Consider the following 22852-nt stretch of genomic DNA (forward strand, 5'->3'; position numbering starts at 1 on the left):
ATTCTATCGCGGTTCATGTTGGACATGATCTTCATTGGAAGCCCTTATAGAGTTAAGGAAACCGCTGAACACTTGAAATCCGAGTTTGAGATGAAAGATTTTAGGAGAACACGATTATGTCTCGGTTTGGAACTTGAGCATCGTGTTGATAGATACTTAGGCATTTTGACAAGGTCAAGCCTTCTAGCCCCCCCCCATGATCGTCCGTAGTCTTGATCCTAAAAATGATCTTCTTCGTCCAAAGGATGATGACGAAGATGTGCTAGAGGCAGAAGTGCCTTACTTAAGTACAATAGGGACATTATTGTACTTAGCTCAATGCACAAGACCAGACATCTCATTTGCAGTGAACTTGTTAGCTAAGGTATAACTCTGCGCCAACGCGACGCCATTGGATTGGTGTAAAAGATATATTTCGGTACTTGATGGTTAAGTGTTCACCATGGGTAAAGACATCTTGGAGGTCTACAGAATAGACCCTAGTCTCTATATCTTCGGACAATGCAGAGATTATTGCTCTTCATGAAGTGGTTCGTGAATGTATATGGATTGGATCCATAATTACGCATGTTCGAAACAATTGTGGTTTGAAGTCTACCACAGATGAGCCTACGAGCATTTAGGATAATGCTGCTTGCTTTGAACAAATGAAGCAAAGGCTACATCAAAAGCGACAACACCAAGCATAATCAGCAACAACAGACTCTCTTCAAGATCAAAGTGAACTAGGTTCGATCTGAGGATAGTGTGGCAGACTTGCTCACTAAGTCATTGCCTAAATTCCACTTTCGAGAAACGTGTTGGTAGCATCGTTTACGGACGTTATCCGAACTCCCATGACCGTTGTCATCAGGGGGAGGTGCAGACATCAGGGGGAGGTGTCTACATGTATGGTCTCGAAACGTGAAGGGTGTGTTGTGCTCTTTTTCCCCTTCGACTGAGGTTATTTTTGTCCCACTGGGTTTTTGTTACTCGGCAAGGTTTTTAACGAGGCAACGAGAGAAGCACCGCGTTTGGGCGACACAAGGGGGAGTGTTTAAGTAAATCCGAATTGTGTCTAGCCCAAACTCTAGGTTACTTGATCTAGTGGTAATAGGGTTTTAATTAGAGAGAATCTCGGTGAATATCTTAGAGATATCTATTCATTGTATGATTACCTTTCCTTGTACGATTCAGATTCTATGCATTGTAATCCTCTATATAAAGAGGCCCCTATTATCAATAAGAATACACAACAATTCTCTCTCAAATATCGTTTCCCTAAAACAATAGCTTAATTATGGTTTAAAATATTAAATATTAAAAATTAGCCCACCTCAAATTTCTAAACTTAGTCTGATATGTTTTTTTTTTTAGTAAAAGGCTGAATTTCATTGATGATTAAGTGTCATGGTTACAATCGTGTTGTACTACATGAAGTATGCAATTTGGCTCACTATGGAGCCAAAACTCCTGTTGATCAGACTCAAAAGCTATGCTAGCTAGTCTATGTGCCACAGTATTACAACTTCTAGGTGCATGTAGAATTTGCACTCCATGAATACTGGTCATAAGTTCATGTATGTCATCCAAAATAGCTCCAAACTCATTTAGGACATGATCACTGCATGAAATCTCTTGCACTGCTTCAAGACAATCACTCTCAATTGTGACATTTTGCAGTTGTAAGAACTTTTCATAATCCAACCCCTTCCTAATAGCAAGAAGTTCAACCTGCTTTGGAGATCCAACATGATGAACAGTGTGAGCATATGTTATTAAACTTAGCCCATATGTTATTTCTTTGGATTAAATACTCGTTACTCCTCATAATTTTGCATGAAAAACAGTTTAGTCCAAATTTTTTAAATTAAACAGTTTAGTCCTTATTCTTTCTAATTCTCATACAACAGGTCCTAAAATGACTATTATACCCCTCACTTTTTATTTTTTTTCTCTTTTTCTCTCTCTCTCTCTCTCTCTCTCTCTCTCTCTCTCTCTCTCTCTCTCTCTCTCTCTCTCTCTCTCTCTCTCTCTCTCTCTCTCTCTCTCTCTCTCTCTCTCTCTCTCTCTATATATATATATATATATATACACACACACACACATACACACACACACACACACACACACACACACACACACACACACACATATATATATATATATATGTGTGTGTGTGTGTGTGTGTGTGTGTCACACACACATATATATACATACACATATACACATATATACCCCACACACACACACACACACACATATATATATATATATATATATGTGTGTGTGTGTGTGTGTGTGTGTGTGTGTGTATATATTTTGGTGTAGATAGTACTAACTAAGATTCAAGATCAACTCATTTTAATTAGATTTAATCGACATATGTTATTTATTTGAGAACCAAAGTCTTTTCTAGAACCATTCATATTGCGACAAACAAAAAAACTATGATCTAAAATAGCAAAAAATCTTTGTAATTGTCTACTTCTTCGGCATCTCCAAGAATCACTTTCTAGTTCCACTAATGAAAGTACATCAAAGATGTAGGCAGCTCCCTCACAAAATTCTTCATGGATGAATTGATAGAGATAAAAAAAAAAAACAACAAATTGTTGAAAATACAATTTTAATTGTTCAAGGATATTTTGGTAAAATTAAAGAGGTGTACTTAGCTTTTTAAGTAATCAAAAAAGTGAATTTGAGATTTAACAAGTAGGCGAGGTCTAAATATCAAATTTGCAGGTCCAATTAGAACCATCCTTTATTTGATTTTCTATTATGCTTTAAGAGACATAGTCGCATAAAAAGTTTTTATTCAATAATTAAAGATTTTTGCTTCTATTCAAGGGCGCAGGGTACAATTTGAGTAGGTGTGTTATTTTGTCTTAAATTTATGTTATCGAATTTCTATTACACGTTATAACATTAATTTTTTGAATTAGTTAACTATTTGATTATTTAATATATAATGTGGTTTAATTTACGAAAAAAATAAAACATATTACTTGTAAAACTTACGAAAAAAATAATTTAAAAGCATTAGTAAAATTTTAAGAATTTTTATTTTTTAGCCCATCCTATTTTTAAATCCTAGCTCCGCCATTAGCTCTGCCATTGGTTTCAAACAAAGCAGGCAGCAATCTAAGGATTATGTCTTCTAGCTAAGACATTAACAATCCTGTCATGTGTTCCTTCTCAACTAGTTTCTGATCTCAAAAGTTGACTAGAGAATGCCACTTCATAGTATGAGATTCACTGGTGCTTAATCTTCTCCGTTCTGCAATTGTGGATTTAATATGATATTCAACTTCCATGTTTAGGAATGTCTTACCTACTTTTAAAATAGATATAGGATTATAGACACCCAAGAAAAGGGAAATCTGAATTCTGAATCATGCAAGCATGAGTGAATTAATGCATAAACCAAATTTAGAATAAATTGAACTATATTTCTTATTTCTATTTCGTACAATTCCAAATATACGAAAGTAAAGCGACGTATTTCATTTGTGAAGGAGTGAAGAGTTTGATTAGGAAGGACAAAAATCTCATGTGGTTGGGTTCCCATTGGATCACCGACCCTAATGAAAGGCAATTCTAGGAGTGGGAATGATATATTTTGTGTTTTGTATTTTATGCAATATGAATATTTGTGTTTACAAGAGAATAAAAATTTGATCAATCAATTCATAGGGATTTGGGTTGAGTTTGGAAGCCTAATTCTAGTAGAAGAGAGGTATAGAGCTTTACTGCATATATATTTGTTCTTGAGGATTTTGGACGTGGGATAAATTTAGAGACCTCAACGGCTCAACTCTCCCCAGTATCATTCCTATAGTAAATTCATTACCAAATTTATCATTTATCCATAGCTCTCTTTGGTTCTTATTGCTTTATGATCCTAAAACTACTAACAAAGTAGCTAATAGATTGCTAGTCAAAATTTTGATCTCAATATTCAATCTGAGTGCTTTTATCATTGAAGCTTCTCGTTTGCCTTTTTATACGACTCTAATCGAATCGTATATCTATCTCTGGGTCTTTTGGCCTGATGATATCTGTAACTGCGGTTTTTTTGGGGTATTGGCTTATGTCCCCTCCATGTATGATTTCTGGTTGATGGAATGAAATATCTATCTCTTTCTCAAAAAAAAAATCGAATCGTATATCATAATATCATTAACCAAGTTTCGTACGTTCCCTTTTTTTTTTTAATTGAAGTTTCGTATGTTCCTTAAAAAAAGAAAAAAAAGTGACGGAAACAATTTATATCTGATTTTTCGTAGTGGGACCTAAGAGAATATAAACCGGGTCGGGGTACTCTGTAGTAGAGTCTAGAGTGGTCTTTGGAAATCAAAACGCGGCGTTTAGTACCAGGAGTGCGGTATAGGAGCCACGCAATCTCATCCATACCAAAGCGCTTCCCTCACTCGGAGCCCTCCCTCACTTCCGCGCCATCCACAGCTGCCCCTCCACCACTCCTCAGCTCATCTCACCTACCACCTCTCTCTCTCTCTCTCTCTCTCTCTCTCTCCTCACCGTAATCCCTCTCTCTCTCTCTCTCTCTCTCTCTCTCTCTCTCTCTCTCTCCTTCTCTAGGGTTTAGCAAATTCACTCGCAAACCTTCACTTCAATTTTCTCATCTTCTAATTCTTCTTTATTCGTTTCGTGTTTTCATTTCTAGGGTTCTTGAGCATCAGCAGCTTCCCCTATTGGCATCGAATATCAGGTAAACTATACTCTCGCTCCTCTTCGGGCTTTCGCTACTGTTCATCTGCCGCTGTTAATTTCTCATTGGAAATGTAAGAATCTTTTGTTTTAACCTAGTGATTGAGACTCATTCTCATGCTTCTGTTGCTTCATGTTTGGTACTGGTTTAATGCTAACTGCTTCTCATTGGCCGGCGATGACCGGCTATATGTGTATAATATGTATTTCTCTCTTTGTATTTGCCTCCGTCGCCACCCTGTGTATTCGATTATCATCTTCTTTAATGTATTCGATTGTTCATTTCTATGCGTCTTGGTTGTAATGAGCTCTGAGTTTTGAAAGTGGAATGCTTTCTTATCTACATTGGCAACCAATCTCGAGAAAAGAAAAACTCATACAGTGTTATGGAGTTAATTAGAATAGATATGATAGAATTTTTGTGCTTGTGTGTTCGTGATTCACTTAGAAAGCGAGAGGACAGATGTTTACTTGTATAGGAATTGATCGAGTCATTGATAGTGGCTGATTGAAGATTTATGTAAAAAGTGTGGGAGAGTGGTTTTTGATTAATAATTCTGATGTTTGATTCATAATTTTAAGAAACGGAAAATTTGACTGTAAAGTGTGCACCACCCCCGAGGATCATAGGGAATTCGAACAACTGCTTTAAACACGGTATCCAGAAGTAGGCCCCATCCCTTGAGGATCGTATTTTGCTGAGTATCATAGGGAATCCGAACAACTAGTTCAAACACGGTATCAAGAAGTAGGCCACACTCCTGAGCATCGTATTTTACCTATATTAAAGAAATATAGGGAACTTGGTCTATTTAGAGTGATATGTAAACATTTCTAATGACCATGTGTCGCACTCACAGTTTAGCACCGGGTGAAACGGTTTGTGGTGCAACGACAAACACTATTTGACTTTGAGGCTGCCGAGTGGCAGTGGTTGGCAAAGTTACTTTGTTACCATTACGTTGTTCCATTCTATTTAGGCAACTTCATGAATGTAAACGATTAAAGAAGGTCGGCTGGAAAAAGCAGCATCAATTAAGAGAGAGACCTTTACAAACCTTTCTAAAAGTAATGCAATAGTAATTAATGAGGCATTAAAATACCTATGATAAGTACCTGGAAGTGCGATCAATGGTGTGTTGGCATAGTCTTCGTTCATTTCTTTCTCCAACAACTGCGTGATTGATTTTCTCAATATTGTTATCTATAATTTCTCTAAATAGTTGAGTTGAACTATTTCTTCAATATGGGTCAGTCCCCAACATGTTTCGGTCAAAGCACCTGAATTCTTTTCTGATGCATGTTTGCATATTTTCAGCTTAGTGCTCACAGAAAAGTTCACTAAATGGCAATTATACCTTGTGGAAGTACAACGGTTGCTCAATGGGGCATTCGTCCTCAGCCTATGCTAAGATCCTATGCCATGAACAAGATACGTACATCCCAGTGTTGGTAAGTTTTAGCTTATTGACATTTTACTGGCTTATGGAATGGCATTTATTTAACTATAAAGTTTTGTTCTTTTGCCCTATTTTATCAATAACAGTGTAGATTAATATTTGAAAAAGTTGTACCTGTGTGATATTTCCATCTACCTATGCTAGTTGTGCTCTTGCTTTATTTTGTTACTACTTTCAAATTAAAACACTTCTCTGCATAAAATATTACCAACATATCCGGTTTACGTTTAGTATTAGTTTAAAGATCATCTTCTATGCAGTGTTTCCAGCCAAATAGGCTCTTTGGGGGCACAAACTTCAAGCATCTTCTCTCGGGATTCCTTGAATGCTCTATTCTGTGCAGGCTCTCACACTTCAAATCGCATTAGGGGAGCAAGATTCGTAGTTAGAGCAGACTCTGTGAGTATAACAACTTCGGTTTACTTTCGTTCCACGAATAAAGAGCTTAATTGAAGAAATGCTGGTAGTTTCACGATTAATGTTATAGCATTAACTTGTTCTCACATCCAGGACTATTATTCTGTTCTTGGAGTGTCAAGAAATGCGACTAAAGCAGAAATTAAAAGCGGTATCTACACTTCTATATTCTTTTCTTCTTATTTATAGATTTTTCCTAAATTGTTGTTTTTTTATTATTTGTCAATTTCTACTCTGCAATGGCTTTATAAGAAAGTAGTCAGTTTTGTGGACTTTAGATTCAGAAGGTAGAACCTCTGCATGTGTTTATAGATCAACATCATATTATGGTATTTAATTCTTTAATTTTCCCCTAGATATCACGATGGATGGGCAGAAATAAAAAGGCTCTGCTGTAAATTGCAAGAATGCTGTCTATCTGTTTCTGTGTAATACTGCATGGTATGGATACAAGCATCTGAAACTAACATGGTATCCTTGGCCCCACCTATTGGTATTGAAAACTTAGATGATATGTAAGATGAATTTGAAGACTTCATTGCACTATGCTGATTACACTGTCACTGGTGGATTGCTTACATTTATAAATAGAGAGCTTTAGTGACTTATAAAGTATGTCATAATTTTTGCCAACTTCTATAGCAACAAACCTTGTAATTTTCCTTTTGTGGGATAGTAGAGAACCAATAGCAGCCTATTGGTTGCCGTTGCTGTTTCAGTTTGCTAACTGGTACGAATTTGTGTATCCTCAAGATATTGACCTGATTCAACCTCGCTGTGCACTTTTAGCATAACAATGAACTTGTTTTCTACTGTATACTTTTTAAAACCTCCACTTTGTGATGAGGTATAAATGACTCATGTCACTAGTTCCGATGCCTAACGAGCTTGAAGAATAAAATGGAATCTTCCAGCTACGGCACGTGTTGTAAAATTCTTGTAGGCTTTCATATAATCTTTATGACTGGATTGCTATATAAAAAGGACATTATAAAGTAAGCCTTGGCTGGAAAATCTAAGGGATTAAATGATAATTGGTGTAAACCCAAAACCAGAATTAAGCTTCTGTGCTGTTTGGATGCAAATATCATCCAGTATGAAGTTTGTATGCTTGAAGGATTGAGTAAATGATACTTTGTACCCTTTTTTGGGGCCATGTACTATTTTTTCCTTGCAGAGATTTGCCCTCTAATCTCTCTTTACAATTTATCTTTCAGCTTACCGGAAGCTTGCAAGAAGTTATCATCCAGATGTGAACAAGTGAGTCTATTTCTTTAACTTGGTATTACAAGCATTTGGCATTCTCTTTTCCTCTTCTCCCTTAAAGTTTGCCTCTATCTGTCTCTCTCACTTTACGCGTACGCCTCAGCTGGGTCATGCATAGCTTTTGAGATTACATGCTCGGTGTCCATTAGAGAGTTTGTACATGTCTTTTTTATCTTGGAGATGCATGTTAGTTTAGTACCACAATGGCAAATCAACAGAGAAATGCATATGCTGCTGCTTTTATATACATGCAAAAAAATATTCCTCCAAGGCTCTGGCTATGTCTATATCTTCTGTGGCATGTCATAGTGTCATACTAGAGCTCTTTAGTTTTCATGATTTTTTTTTTCTTTTTTCTTTCTTTTATATTTTAGTAGTTGTGAACTTGTGATCTAGAATGGGGTTTGAAATGGTAAAAGGCTCATTTCATAGCTTTGCTGGTTTGCTTCATCTTTGAAGAATGGGTTAAATTTTCGGAACAGGTGGTACATTCATGCCTAGAGAGATGCTATTTCTCTGTATCTGAGTTTAGGCAGTTTGTGGTTATGTCTTGCAGTTGTAAAGATAGATATATAGGGATCCTATTTAATAAAAGAAGTACAAGAGGAAGTCATATAAGTACTCAAAATATTGATCTTTAAGTTGGACGAATAGGATAAGTGGCAGAAAATTGATTTCAAAAGAGCAGCTTCCTGGAAATCACCAGCTGTAGATGATTTTCTTATGTGCCTGCTTTAAAATGGTGAACATGAATCTACACAAATACATTCCATTCCCCATCTACCCAATCAGTATTATTCCAGGTTGTACTAATTTGGGTGAAAAATGGGACCTCGAAAGGGTATAAGGTTCTCGACCCAAAAAAAAAAAAAAAAAAAAAAAAAAACGGTATCAGGATTGATTGAAGCTTTGAGGCTGGGTTTGGGCTGCTTTGGACATCTCGAGGTCATGTGTCTTGTTATGTATGATATATTTTACTACTGGAATGGCTGTCTGGAATTTTTCTATTTAAATTGAGTTTGATGTATTTGTTTCCGAAGTTGAGTGATTTCATATTCAATCTCAGTCTTTCTTTGTTTCCTGGTGGATTATCAATAGTTCACTTAATCTGTTCAGTAATGTTATATTTTCTCATTTTGTTGGAACTATAATTTTATCTGCTGCAGAGAAGCAGGGGCAGAAACAAAATTCAAGGAAATTAGTAATGCATATGAGGTAAAAGAATGGTCCATAATTGCGTATAATTGTCTAATCTATTCATTCATTCATTCACATGGTGACAGTTAGAGAGAATTTGTCTTTTCTTGCGTGCAGGTCTTGTCTGATGATGAAAAACGATCACTATATGACAAATATGGAGAGGCTGGAGTTAAAGGTGCTGGTATGGGTCCAGGGGTAAGTGCAGCTCAAATAATGATTGGAGAAAGTTGTTTTCTTCATTTTATCTCTGCTTTCTCATGGTAGCATCCCTATGTTATTTCAGGATTTCAGCAATCCATTTGACCTGTTTGAGTCACTGTTTGAGGGCATGGGAGGTATGGGGTCCAGAGGTGGTGCTGGTTCTAGGAATAGAGCGGTTGATGGCCAAGACGAGTATTATAGTCTTGTCTTGAACTTCAAAGAAGCAGTTTTTGGTGTTGAAAAAGAGATTGAAATAAGTCGATTGGAGACCTGTGGAACTTGCAACGGTTCAGGTGCTAAAGCAGGAACCAAGCCCTCCAGATGCAGCACATGTGGTGGGCAAGGTCAGGTTGTTCAATCAGCAAGGACTCCTTTGGGTGTCTTCCAGCAAGTAATGACATGCTCTTCCTGTGGCGGAACTGGGGAAATATCCACCCCCTGCAACACTTGCTCTGGGGATGGTCGTGTGAGGAGGACAAAGCGAATCAGTCTGAAAGTTCCAGCTGGTGTGGATGTAGGCAGCCGTTTAAGAGTTCGAAATGAAGGCAATGCTGGAAAGCGAGGCGGGTCTCCGGGTGACCTATTTGTTATTATAGAAGTTATCCCAGACCCTGTCCTCAAACGTGATGATACCAACATTATGTACTCCTGCAAGGTGTCCTATATTGATGCAATTTTGGGGACTGCAATTAAGGTTCCAACAGTTGATGGCATGGTTGATTTGAAGATTCCAGCAGGGACTCAACCAAACACGACCCTTGTGATGGCAAAGAAAGGTGTTCCCCTCTTAAACAAAAGCAACATGAGAGGTGATCAGCTGGTGCGAGTGCAGGTTGAAATCCCGAAGAGATTAAGCAGTGATGAAAAGAAGCTCATCGAGGAACTTGCGAATCTGAGCAAGGGAAAGGCTGCAAGCAGGAGATAGTTGTTTCTGGTCATTTGTTTCATCCATATAGTGCTGAGGCCATCAGTAGTTAAATTCTTTTGGTGCATCTTTTTGGAACATTGATGCGCATTGTGGAATTCATCAATTTTGAATCAGTTGGGACTGGGGGAGGGATCATTTCTGTAGTCGTAGGGTTAAATTATCTGATAGTTTGCATCTTTAGGTAAGGGACCTATAGGAGTTACAGAAGATTTTAAACACAGCTTTCTCATCGAATTAACGCTTTGTTGTTGCCTTTTTCATTAGTAGTAAACATGAAATTAGTATAACATGTCTTCTCTTATCCTTTGATTTCCGTAAATGTGTTATAATGTCCAAGGAAAGAACGAATATCTTTGAAAACTTTTTGGAGCTACCCAAGAAATCAATCAGCTATGATGCAGCAAACTTTAGCAGACATTACTTGTACGTGTTTTGACTCGCAATGAAGATGGGCACTCTGGACAACAGAAAAAAATTGCTTGGATTATACTTCGATCTCCTCTAATTGTACCAAAGAAGTATGAAGCATATCATGTTTTTGAAAACAGAAAGTCGATAAATTGGCACAGGTTCTCGACTGATGGAAGAAGACTAGGGATTTGTTGGAAGTTATGTAAAAGTCGCTTAGCTGACTTTTCTAGAACAGCTAAGATGCCAAATCTTGAAATATAATACACAAATACATTCCTCAATGAAGAGATTTTGAAACACATCTATCTATTGAACTAATATATTTAAGATTTAAAACAAATTAATCTTTTCATAGGATTAAAGACTTTATCTTGTGTTCTTGTTAACTCTCATTATTCAAGGGATATAGGGATTAGGAGTGGGTTCGGTTCCGAGCCTAAACCAAAAACCGAACCGAAAATAGAATCGGTGCGGTTCGGTGCGGTTTTTGCATTTTCAGAAGTTGGCACTGAAAACCGAACCGAACCCGACGGTTCGGGTCGGTTCGGTTTTTTTTTTTTTTTTTTTTTTTTTTTTTTTGTAAACAGATTTTTACCAAATATAAATATACTTCTTTGGTATTGTGACTCGAGAAGTTTTTGTTTCTTCAAACCTGTAATAATAATCTATCACAATGTGTTTACAAGTTTACTAATGCATGCTTTGTACTTCAATAGACAATAATCTATAATTCCATACTCCATATAATTCAATTCACATAATCTAATATATAGTCCATCAAGTTCTAGCATCAAGTCATCAACATATGAAATGGTCAAAAAATATAGAGTCCAAAGTTTATAACAATCCATCATTACATCAACACTAAGTTACTAACCTCACAAATTAAAAATGTGTAAGTTTACTAAAAGATTAAACATCACAAAAAAAATGAACCAACATCTACATATGAAGGAGAGCAATGGCATGATCTCAAGCTCGGAAAGATGAAGTCTTCGACTTTGGAGGTAACATTCCGCTCCGACTACTCCCCACTGCAGCTCCACATGGCATCTTAAGCATCTCTACATTAATATAAGAGAATAATAAAAAGAACAACATTAGAAAAGAAATACATACAATCATATATAACATAAATATTACAACTTCATTAACCCAAAAAACTTTAACTAAGAAAATAGAAACTATTACATTTTTCCGCTTCTTCACACAACTCCATCTCCTCAACAGTAGGCATATGATGTAGATACACATTTTCACTCCTAAGCCAATTTTGTGTGCATATCAAAGCCTCCACCATTCTAGGACTTAGGGAGCTACGGTATGGATCAATGATCCTCCCACTCGTGCTAAAGGAAGATTCCGAAGCTATGGTTGACACCCGAATAGCTAGAACATCCTTTGCAGTGCGGGCCAATATAGGATATTTGCAAACTCCATTCACCCTCCACCAGTTCAACAAGTCAAAGCCTTCACCATCTCCTTCAATAGGATCTCCAAGATATCTATCCACATCGTTGTTTACAATCCCGGCTTTCTTTGCTCTTCCTTCTCTTTCAATCTCTTTTCTAACTCCGTTAAACCCTTACTTGAACTAGATATCCCCTCACTTGATACTTGAGAACCAACAACCTCACCAACACCACTTTCCCTTCCCTCTTCCTCATACACCTTGTAAAGGTCATACAAGAGATCCTTCACAGTTCTTGTGTTAGCTTCCACATTTTCATCTGTATCCCCATCATCAAGAATCTCAAAATAGTCAACAACTTTCTCAAGTTTATGACGTGGATCAAGAACAATAGCAATGAATAGATACTTATTCAAGCTCTCAAAGCTACCCCAATACTTGAGAAACTTGTCTTGCATAAGTGATGCAATCTCAGACAAACATGAGTTCTTTTGTTCTTGCAAGAGACCATAAATAGAGAGTATATCACCAAAAGTACTATGAACGGTAGGAGAATTAGAACAACATACCTTCAAAGTGATTTCATAAAATGGTCTCAAGAAATCCATAAATTGCTCCCCATATTGCCAATCAACACTTGCCAGTGGCCATTCTTTTGGCTTTTCACCCTTGGCACCTTCAAGCCATGCACAAAAATTACCCGCATCTTCATCCACCATTCTATCAAAAGCTTTTTGGAATTTCAAAGCCCGTTCCAACATCAAGAATGTGGAATTCCACCTAGTAGGGACATCCAAAATCACAAGCCCTTTGCACTCTAGTTTCACCCTTTCAACACATTCCTTAAAAAAATCAAGCCTTTGTGGGGAGGATCTAACATACCTCACCGCATTCCGAATGGCACCAATGAATATCTTCATTACACTCAACCCATCATTGACAATCAAGTTAAGAATATGGGCGACACACTTCATTTGCAAATTCTTCCATTTATGCAAAAGTGCATTAGGGACACCCCAATCACCTATCCTCCTACTCAACTCTTTCAATACAACATCATTTGACGAAGCATTATCAACGGTGACTGTGAGAATCTTCTCTATACCCCATTCCAACAAACAATCCTCCAATAGCTTAGCTATAGCCTCTCCCTTATGACTAGGAATCACACAAAAATTTAAAATTCTCTTATGCAACACCCAATTATCATCAATAAAATGTGCAGTGAGGACCATATAATTAATGTTTTGAATAAAAGTCCAAGTATCGGTTGAAAGAGACAACCTATATCTACTCAATTGATCTATTAATTTTTCCTTTTCCCCCAAATAAAGCTTAAGGACATCCTTTGCTATTGTCTTACGGGAAGGAATTCTCCAATAAGGAAGAGCTCTACCCATAAAACGTCTAAACCCCTCTCCCTCCACATGAGAAAATGGTAGCTCATCTAATATAATATACTCCACACATAACATAGATAGCTCTTGTTGAGTGCATTCTACAATACACAACTCAGTAGTTGGTTTTTTAAAAGAGAAAATCTTTTGCCTTTTAGCTTTCATCATCTCAATATTAGGGGGATACTTTAGACACTTGTCCATATGATTATTAAGGGAGCTTGTACCATTCTTCCTAGGATCGGCATAGTAATCTTTTCCACAATAATTACATGTATCCTTAATTCTACCATCCACCACATCCCTCTCAAAATGATTCCAAATATCTGACCTTTCTTTTCGTTTCAACGCCTCAAGGATGCTTTCCACACTATGAGAATCTTCAAGCTCGGTTGCTTGACTTCCTTGAACTTCCGGAGTTGCAGTAGAAGTTCCTTTGCGGGGAGGTATTGGTGTTGTAGATTCACCAACACTAGTGTTGATCTGCAAAACAGAACAGAAACTGCAATAAGAAGCAAAAAACAGAAACTGCAATAACAAAAAAACAAAAACAGAAAACTGGAATAATCAACAATAAACAGAAACTGCAGTTTTTAAGTGCAAAACAGAAACTGGCAAACTGCAAACATAAACAAAAAGCAGAAACTGCAATAAGAAACAAAAAACAGAAACTGCAGTAAGAAAGTGATAACAGAATACGAAAGTTAATGAGCACTAGTGATCCTTAAACCACTTATGACAGGCCTGGCAATGCAGTTTTCATAGAGAAAGGAAAGTAACAATGGATAAAACAAGAAAATTTGTCATTTCAAAACTAAAACATGTTTCTGCTATTTTTCACTTGGTCATGAAGTGGCCTTCCATTTATCATTTAAAATTTGTGATACGCTTTTTGCAAGCGCATAATTTAACCCTGAAATGTCGTTAGTAGTATAAGCAAATAGGGATCGTTCTATTCCGGGGATTGAGGGTACACCTGTCATTGCAAAAATAATTAATTAATTAGTAAAAGTACAAAGTATTATTTACAAAAATAAAACAAAGAAAAGAAATATATACAAGTAAACACAAATAAGGGGGGATTAGGATTCTTAAAATTAAAATTAAAATAAATAAAATAAAGGAAACGTAAAAACATATATACAAGGGTGGAACGCAAGGAACAAAGATCAAAACCAATTCCATGTAATCAAATTCGATTCAAACCCTATAATTGTTCATCTAAGTCATGAGAAAGGAGTTGATCATGTGAAACATTCGAAAGCAAATGATTTCCCATATTTTACTTTTCAATGCTAATTAACCTAAGTGAAAGCACCTAGATTAATCCTATCAAACATGCAATCAAACCCTAGAAAACTAGTCAATCATGTCATGTTTAATGCATTACACATAAAGAAAGGCTATCAACTCAAGTGTACAACTTAGTATGGAAAAGTCCACCTAATTGCAATCCTCGTTAATTAAATTCGATCTTTGCTCAAAACCTTTACTACTTTGATTCAAGTTTACACAAAACGAAAAGTCGATTTCATGTTCTTAAACCTAGCACCAATTATATCGAAACCCTAAGTGTTTGCAACCACATAAGATTAAAATACAAAAGTTATCTATAAAGCAAATTTAATTAAACAAACTCACATAAGCAACTTCGAATCACAATTATAGAATTAAAAAACTTTATTTAAACATAGAAATTGGGCTTAAACTTCGCCCTAAACGTTAGGTTAACTAGAAACAAGTTCATACGAAATCAAACAAGGAAACCAAAAAGGTTACAAGGAAAAGGAACGAATTACACCGTGAGTGGAGATGGAGATGGAGAGCTAGATGGTTGGATCTTGAATCTTGGAAGCAAGCCTTCAAGGTGGATGATGGAGGATATGATCTTCACGGCTCCTTCTTCTTCTTCCTCTCCTTGCTTGAAAACGCAGAACTTTGCAACTAGAGAATGGAGAGAATTTTTCTGAATGAAGAGGTGTTGTGGTGTTGTTGTTGTGTTGTGAGGGTGTGTTGAATTGTGTAGAGAATGCTCCTATTTATAGGAGGATGGCAACTTAGTCTTCAAGATTGATCCACACAGCTTCAGCCAATCAAATAATGCCACGTCAGCTCTGCTTTGTCATCCAACCAATCAAAAAGCTCCAAAATCAATCCCTAATATATTGTTGCTGATTTTCCCAAGATTATTTCTGATTTTTCTCTTAATTTTCGGCCAAAATACTCTTGAGTGAAATTAGGAATGAATCTAGACTTGTTTTGGACCTTTTCTCTCTTAAATCTCTCCATGGCTTTATCCTTAATGTCCTCCCCTTGATTTTCTCCTGATTTTCACCTTAAAATTGCAGATTTTATTCTCTAATTTCAGCCAACATATCTTGAGGGAATTAAGGAACGAATCTGGACTTGTTTTGAGCATTTTCTTGTTATACAATCCCTTGAAATTCTCCCTTGATTTTCTCAACGTAATCTCCTTGATTTCCCATGCAAAAATCAGATTTAATCTCCCATAATATCTCCCACGTCATGTTCAAGCCATGTGGTCTCCTAATGCCTTTAGGTTTCCTAGCCTCATCAGGATTCCTGCGTTGACTGGGATTCCTAGTCGGACCAGGAAAACTCCATTTCTTCATTTCAGCTTTATTTCCTTGTCATTTATTCCAATGTACCTAGAAAATAGAAACTTTTATTAAAATTACTAAAAATAGAAACTTTCTAAAGATGGAAACTTTCCTAATCAAGAAGGATTTATTTAAGGAAATAACTAAGTAAATATGAGGAAATAACAGTTAAAACGTCGCATTAAAATGCTCCTATCAATTTGTCACCATTCAAGTAGACTATTCATTTTGCATTGTGTTTAACTTTCAGTGAGACTAAAGGGAATAGCTTCATACCAATTTTCTCTATGCAAATATATATCAGCAATAAAGCAGTTTCTACTTTCAGATATGCATTACTAAGGTCTACCACTCACAAAATTGATGGCCTTAACTTATAGAAGAGGAAATTTAAAACAACATCAACAAAAACAAACATAAACTGATTTTAAACATCAACATCAACAAACATCTTTGTCAACCTATTCAACCTAGTCAACATCAACAAACATAAACTGATTTTAAACAAAAAAATGCTACCTGAGATGATGAAGATGATTTATTCTTCGGGGCTGAGGCAGAACTTGTACCACATGACTTAGATTTCTCCATTTGCCTCTTCATTTTATGCAATCTCAAGTTGAAAACTACTCAGCCAAAACAAATGCAGAGTACCTGAAATTAACATACTCAATTCCATGTCCAACAAGAACATTCCACAATATACACAACATAACATAAACTAAAACCATCTTTTGCCTCGGCTCTTACCTTATCCAGAAAGATCACAGCTATAAATACCAACTGACCAAAGTCTAGCCCAAATCTGTAAGTCTCTTCCAAGCTAATCTACAACAATAATAGCACAAGAGAATGTCCAGATCAAAAACCATCAAGAAACCCCATCCACGAAATCAAGAAACCCTTTCAATTTGGATCATACCTAACCTGGAATTCTTCAATCTCTGAAGCCGAGTCTTCTTCAATCTATACTTGCTGCTATGGAGAAGAAAAGAACACCGAGTCTTCTTCAATCTATACTTGCTGCTATGGAGGAGAAAAGAACACCGAGTCTTCTTCAATCTATACTTGCTGCTATGGAGGAGAAAAGAACACCGACTCTTCTTCAATCTCTGAAGACGAAAAACATAAAATAAGAAGACATGGTGAAGATTAGTGAGTCACTGAAGACTTGAGATCAACTAGCTACACACAAATCGGTGAAAATCAAAGACGGATTGGAGATCAACTAGCTCAGAATCTCATATCGAAAATCAAAGACGGAGTTCGACACTTCGACTAACCTTACCGATTGAAAGAGAGATGGAAAGCTGCTGTGAGTTCCAGTCTTCCTGCGTTCCCGTCTTTGTGTCGCCGAAATTGATTGGCGGCGTCCGATGGCGGCGAGGATTCGACTGAGTAGGGGTGGGCTCGAGAGAGTTTAGGCACTGAGGAAGTGAGGAACAGAGGAAATGAGTATTCGACTCGAGGCCGGGCGACTCCAGCGAGGTAAGTTGGTCTCCAAACCCTAATAAAAAACGACGTCGTTTTGTAGTAAATGAACAATGTTTCGGTTTTGCGGTTCGGTTCGGTTTCAGCCGGGCCGAAACCGAACCGAACAGATTTAGTGCGGTGCGGTTTTTTCCAGTTCGGAGCGGTTTTTTTCGACTGCGGTTCGGGTATCGGTGCGGTTTTTTTCAGTTTTCGGTTTCGCAAGCCCACCCTAGTAGGGATGCCTTATTCACCCAAAAAAACCAATGAAGTGGATAACTTGAGCAGACGTCATTGCATCCACTGTTGTAGACTTATTCCTAATTGGTTGGATCTAAAATCGGTTCCGTAAATATTTGTTTGGCAAAAACGTAAAACAAAAATTCAGAAATGCTTAAAATGCTTCAAGTAATCATTAATCAAAACAAAGTATTCATCAATACAGGCAATATTAACTACTGCCTTTTGTAATAATAATCTTAAGGATAAAATCTGATTTCCTCAACATACTAAAACGATCCATTCGCCGCAGAATATTCATACTGCAAAACATCATAATGACTACTCAAACTGCTACCCCTAAAAAGAGTGAACAGAGATGATCAGCACAAGAAGCTTTCAAGAATATAGATGGCCCAAAACCAAGTTAGTACTTGCGACTAGCGGTATCCCGCATCTCCCAGGATGGTCTGCTCTCTCTTGCAATGTCAGTCCTGATCCGACGTTCTATCGGTTTAATCACAAAGAAGTACTAATAACAAAAAAAGAAGATATTAGTCCCTGCATCAACAGATAGAAATAAACAAGCCAGGTATAAAAGTTCAGAAAGTTCACCTGGAGCGCCAAAATTACAGGAATTAAGATTTTCCCTCTAGCATTGGGGTTTGGCCCCTCAATCAACTTCTGGTCAACAAAAATTGACTTGCTTCCACCCAAGATGACTTCTGTGATTGTTTGGACAACATGGGGTATCCAAGCAGTTCCATTTGGAAGAACCTATAAACAAGAACAGCCCACAAGCATGTTATAACATATAAATATGCTTCACAGATGGACCAAGTATGACACTAGTAATACAACTAACCTTTTCATCCTTTTCATTCTTGTTGCATCTCCCACTGTTCTCAACCAAAACAACAGGAATAGTAGAGCCCTACAATTATACAGGAAAACTTTCAGAAACTAAGAGCTATCCAATCCACATTTGACATAGAAGTTGTAAGATACATAACTTAGAATACAAGACAGGCAGAAACTAATAATAGTAACGTAGCAAAAGTAAATATTCAAATACCATTCCCTACGTTGAATGCAGAAAAAAGGAACTTTAAACCAAAGAAACAACTAGATCGCAGATCTGCCAGTTCCTTCATCTGACTTAATTTTTTCGTGCAGCACTTAGAACTAAATTAAATAAGGTCAATACTCAACAAATCACAACTAATGTAGGAGGCATCTCTAGCTTTCCCCATGGAATCCTGAAAATCAACTAGATTAAATTCAATAAACTTATGACATTAAAAGAAATGGGAATAACTTGTCCTAGCGTGACTTTAGGAAACCACTTTTGCTTTTACTTTGGCACACATGAAACAGATGTTGCATATTCATCCATTGACAAAGTATTGGTAGAGCACATTCATCTAACTAATTAAAAAGTTTATTTTGGCGTCGCAACACATCACACCTCAATACTTAAATGTGTCCCATACTTCTAGTAAACCAATTATCTACCTGACAGAGTATACCTTCCCCATCCCCTCAACCCAATACTTAAATCTGTGCAGCTACTCATAGTGAACTTACTGAGTATCTTACGAATCTTTGATTTTTTTTTTTTTTTTTGAATAAATTAGGAATACGTCTAGAGGTATGAAATTTTAAATATATTAGGAAACTGTAACTTCTCACTTGACCTCCAGGAACCCACTTAACTGAACAAGATTCCACCATTGTTGACAAAGGACAATACAAGCGTCCAATTAAAAGAAGCAGTTGTGCTTAATTTATTTCCTTTGTACTTACTCTCCTTACAGTATTGTACAGATTCCATAAAACATCAATTGTTGAGCTGTAAAAAAACTAAGTTCAGACATTTGAAAGTGAACTAAAACCTTGCTACAGAATAGCCACGCACACTTTCTAGCATGGTGAGACGCAAAAATGGATCTACACCACCTCTTAGAAGATGCCAAGATGGGAGAAAAACAAAAGTGAACCACGATATGGGAGAAAAACAAAAGTGAACCACGATGGCCTAACTATATTCTTTGCAAACTGGAACAAGAAGACATAACCATTCCAACACTCCAATCATGAATGCTTTAATCATTTTCAGATAGCTATCTATAACAATGACCTGGGAGAGTAACATTCTATTTTTATTTTCAAAACAAATGTACAAAAGACATGTTTTAAACCTCTGTAGTTTCAAATGTCATTCAATCATTGCACTGATCTTGTCTCATAAACCATAGTGCGCATTATCTTTACCCTATTTGAAGCTAATATAACTTCCCTCCCCAAAAGTTCATGCACCTTTCTCCTTAAGAGTTAAACAAGACTATGTCCTATTCACTCAAATAAAAGCAATGGCCCATAAAAAAAAAAAAAAATGAAGTTAAAGGCACCCACCTGCACTTCCTGTTTTCTTAACCCAGCACCAAGACGAACAGCTTTTAGAAGAGATTCTGATCTTTTAGAGACAAACTCATCGTAAGGCAAACCATCTGGTGGTGAGAGCTGTGCGTGTGTCAGGACAACCAAAGCTCTATTCCATATCCCTTTTCCAAAAGTATCAGTAATGGCTTTGACCACCTCCCTATCCAAGTTGTCCACTCTATACGCATCCAATCGATCCACATAGAGTAGAACATCTATGGTCTTGTTCAGAAGGAAACTGGTCAAAAGAACCCACCACATGGAATGAACAATACAATTAATAGTCTTAAATTTAGTCTTGAACAAAAGCCGGGGAAAATTTCACTAAGGGATTGAAAAATTTATAGATGCATAAAAATAAGAAGTAACCTTTTTATATTATTAAGTGCCATGTCATTAATATATCCTCCTTCTATGAGCCCAGGGGTGTCAATGATGTTTAGGGTAAATCCTGCCCTTGAGCGGGAAACCATCACAGCTCTGGTTCCTTCAGACTAGACAGAAAAGCTAATTCAAAAACAAAGAACAAAAAATACAAATGCATTTACAAATGGCAAAGCAAAGAAACTGCGCAATACAAAATGACAAGACAAACATACCTGAAACGGACTAATAGAAACAGCCCTTTCACCAATGAGTGAGTTCACAGTGGATGATTTCCCAACCCCACCTTTCCCCATAACAAGAATTGTCAAACTGTTCACATTCTACATCCACACTCATATGAATCAGCAAAGTTATTCGAACTACGTAAACGAGAATCTGAGTATAATACAGAAAGGAACCTCTTGGTTGAGTTTTCCGAGCAATTCGAGCAACTTAGTCTGCGTGGCAGGTGCGAAACTGTTTATCCCAAGCCATTCTCTAATTATTTGGGATGCCATGGCTCTGTTACACTTCTAGCACTCTGAAAAATAAAAACAATTATAAGAACCACACAAACATAGATTTATAGGAACCCCTTTTCTGTTTTAGGTACATTCCCATTCACATTAGCCGACACAAATAGCAGTGAAGCAGAAACCCTAACAAAGATGGGACTAGGAACTAGAGAGGTCCTAGTGACCCTTCAACAAAGCACCCAATGTAATTAGCAAAGAGACAAGCTTTACCTTATCCCCTAATTCAATTAAACTTAGCAAACACCCAAAGAACAACCCAAAAAGTTGAAAGGCTCCAGCTTTACCTTCCCCTAATTCAAACTAGCAAAGGAAGCTGTAAATTTTTGGGGACCAAAAGAGCCGCACCAAAATCCAATTGCCAAATTCATCAACAAGTTTAGGTCATTGTTGTTAACCAAATGCATTGGAAATCAGGAAAACCCATGAAAGCAAGCACCAAACCCAGACGCAAATTTGAACAAAAACCCAGGTATCATCATAATCAAAGATATGAGTTTAAATTATTGGAATTGAAAAAAGAGTGAGAATCTTACTTACCCGTCTCTGCGTGCTTTGAAGATGTGGGAGACACAGAGAGAGAGAGAGTCTGAGAGAGAGAAGAGCGAGACGGATAGTCTGAGAGAGGGTTTAGGCCGGTGAGGATAAGAAGAAGTCTTTAAAGAAAGAAATTACAAATAGAAAAAAGAAAACTGCAAAACGATTGTCGTTTCTTCCCTGTTTTATTTTTTTTTTAATTATTTTTTCTAATGAATTAAAAAGAAATTATTAAATTAAAATGATGGAAAAAGAAAAAACTTAAAATGATGAAAAATACGCTAAATATCATTTGGTCTAATGACATAATAAGTCTCTCATTCCACTTACAAAAGTCATGAGTCAAACTTACTAATGATGGGAAAAAAATATGCTATTAGGTTAGCTCAAATAATGAAGGGAGATTAGGAATTAAAGTTAAGACAACTAGCTCATAATTCGATTTCTCTTATGACTAAAAAAAAAAAAAAAAGATGAAAAATGCTAAATATACACCCTCTTAATTTTTTATTAAAATTTTAAACTTTGATTAAAAGCACTATAGACGTAAGAATTTAGAAGAGTTCTAAGAACATTTTAAACACCTTAATGATGTTCCAAAGTACTTGACGAAGAGTAAAATGGAGAACAAGTACCTTGTCCACGGTAAACAATTGAAAACTCATAAAGCTTAGTTAGGATAGATGTTGGGTTAGTCACAATTCACTAAACCTAATTAGCTAACATCACAAAATTGAAAGTGTAAAGATGGCTACATCAATGACCCTCTCCATCTTTTTAACGGCACAACTTTCATCTATGAAGCACAGTGATTAAACTACTGTTCGATACTACCCCACAAAATCTGGGAGCATAGAATTAGTGTATTTCATTGTAAAATGTTGTAGGGAGTACAAAGTAATCTTAGCATACAACTGCATCGTCTATGGAACAACTTTAATGAGAATTTATTACCAACTAAGCAACTTAAATTGCTACCCTTGTAGTCTTCTAATGTAGCAAAGGTCACAAACTCACAAAGTAGTGAATTGTCTATTGTTAGTCGGTATTCTTTTCTTTTCTAGCTGCTATAACTTATGGCACGTACTTAACTTAGAATGAAAAAACTCGTAAATCAATGTTTAAACCAATAAGGGAGAGAAGAAATTGATACAAGAATAAACGATTCTCTTTAACATGTATACTCACCAAGTCACCGTATTAGGGGTGGCTCAAATTGCCGAACCTGCCGCAACCGACCGGAAACCGGCCGGACCGAAGGTG

The 22852-nt window shown here is 36.7% G+C and overlaps 2 protein-coding genes across 3 annotated transcripts; one reads left to right on the forward strand and one right to left on the reverse strand.

The window, feature by feature from the left end:
* The first annotated feature begins 4357 nt into the window (after positions 1–4357).
* On the forward strand, positions 4358–10495 carry LOC133725144 (chaperone protein dnaJ A6, chloroplastic-like). The gene is made up of 9 exons (XM_062152277.1): positions 4358–4522; positions 4667–4711; positions 6029–6162; positions 6431–6569; positions 6681–6738; positions 7805–7847; positions 9020–9068; positions 9168–9248; positions 9337–10495. Exons 3-9 carry the CDS (start codon positions 6056–6058, stop codon positions 10177–10179), a joined length of 1320 nt encoding a protein of 439 aa, XP_062008261.1. The 5' UTR covers positions 4358–4522; positions 4667–4711; positions 6029–6055; the 3' UTR covers positions 10180–10495.
* A 7388-nt stretch (positions 10496–17883) lies between these two features.
* LOC133725147 (translocase of chloroplast 34) lies at positions 17884–21723 on the reverse strand. Of its 2 annotated transcripts, none has more exons than XM_062152279.1 (8): positions 21593–21723; positions 20939–21060; positions 20753–20860; positions 20523–20647; positions 20127–20391; positions 18577–18645; positions 18327–18488; positions 17884–18243 (listed from the first exon to the last, which is right to left on the reverse strand). In XM_062152279.1, the coding sequence occupies exons 2-8, from the start codon at positions 21035–21037 to the stop codon at positions 18139–18141; spliced, it is 933 nt and encodes a 310-aa protein (XP_062008263.1). In that variant the 5' UTR covers positions 21038–21060; positions 21593–21723; the 3' UTR covers positions 17884–18138. The 2 variants fall into 2 exon arrangements, with proteins under 2 accessions (XP_062008263.1, XP_062008264.1); XM_062152280.1 differs by having other exon boundaries at positions 21589–21695.
* Positions 21724–22852: the final 1129 nt, after the last annotated feature.

This window comes from Rosa rugosa, chromosome 1, assembly GCF_958449725.1.
Source record: "Rosa rugosa chromosome 1, drRosRugo1.1, whole genome shotgun sequence".
Taxonomy (NCBI): domain Eukaryota; kingdom Viridiplantae; phylum Streptophyta; class Magnoliopsida; order Rosales; family Rosaceae; genus Rosa; species Rosa rugosa.

What these genes read in the sequence shown, in the direction of transcription:
- LOC133725144 (XM_062152277.1), top strand. Translation starts at nt 6,056, where the DNA reads ATGGCAATTATACCTTGTGGAAGTACAACGGTTGCTCAATGGGGCATT. An exon ending in TAAAGCAGAAATTAAAAGCG is followed by an intron (nt 6,739 to 7,804) that starts GTATCTACACTT and finishes TTTATCTTTCAG; the next exon opens with CTTACCGGAAGCTTGCAAGA. An exon ending in TATCATCCAGATGTGAACAA is followed by an intron (nt 7,848 to 9,019) that starts GTGAGTCTATTT and finishes TATCTGCTGCAG; the next exon opens with AGAAGCAGGGGCAGAAACAA.
- LOC133725147 (XM_062152279.1), bottom strand. Translation starts at nt 21,037, where the DNA reads ATGGCATCCCAAATAATTAGAGAATGGCTTGGGATAAACAGTTTCGCA. An exon ending in TTTCTATTAGTCCGTTTCAG is followed by an intron (nt 20,648 to 20,752) that starts GTATGTTTGTCT and finishes TTTTCTGTCTAG; the next exon opens with TCTGAAGGAACCAGAGCTGT. An exon ending in AGAATGAAAAGGATGAAAAG is followed by an intron (nt 18,489 to 18,576) that starts GTTAGTTGTATT and finishes TCTTGTTTATAG; the next exon opens with GTTCTTCCAAATGGAACTGC.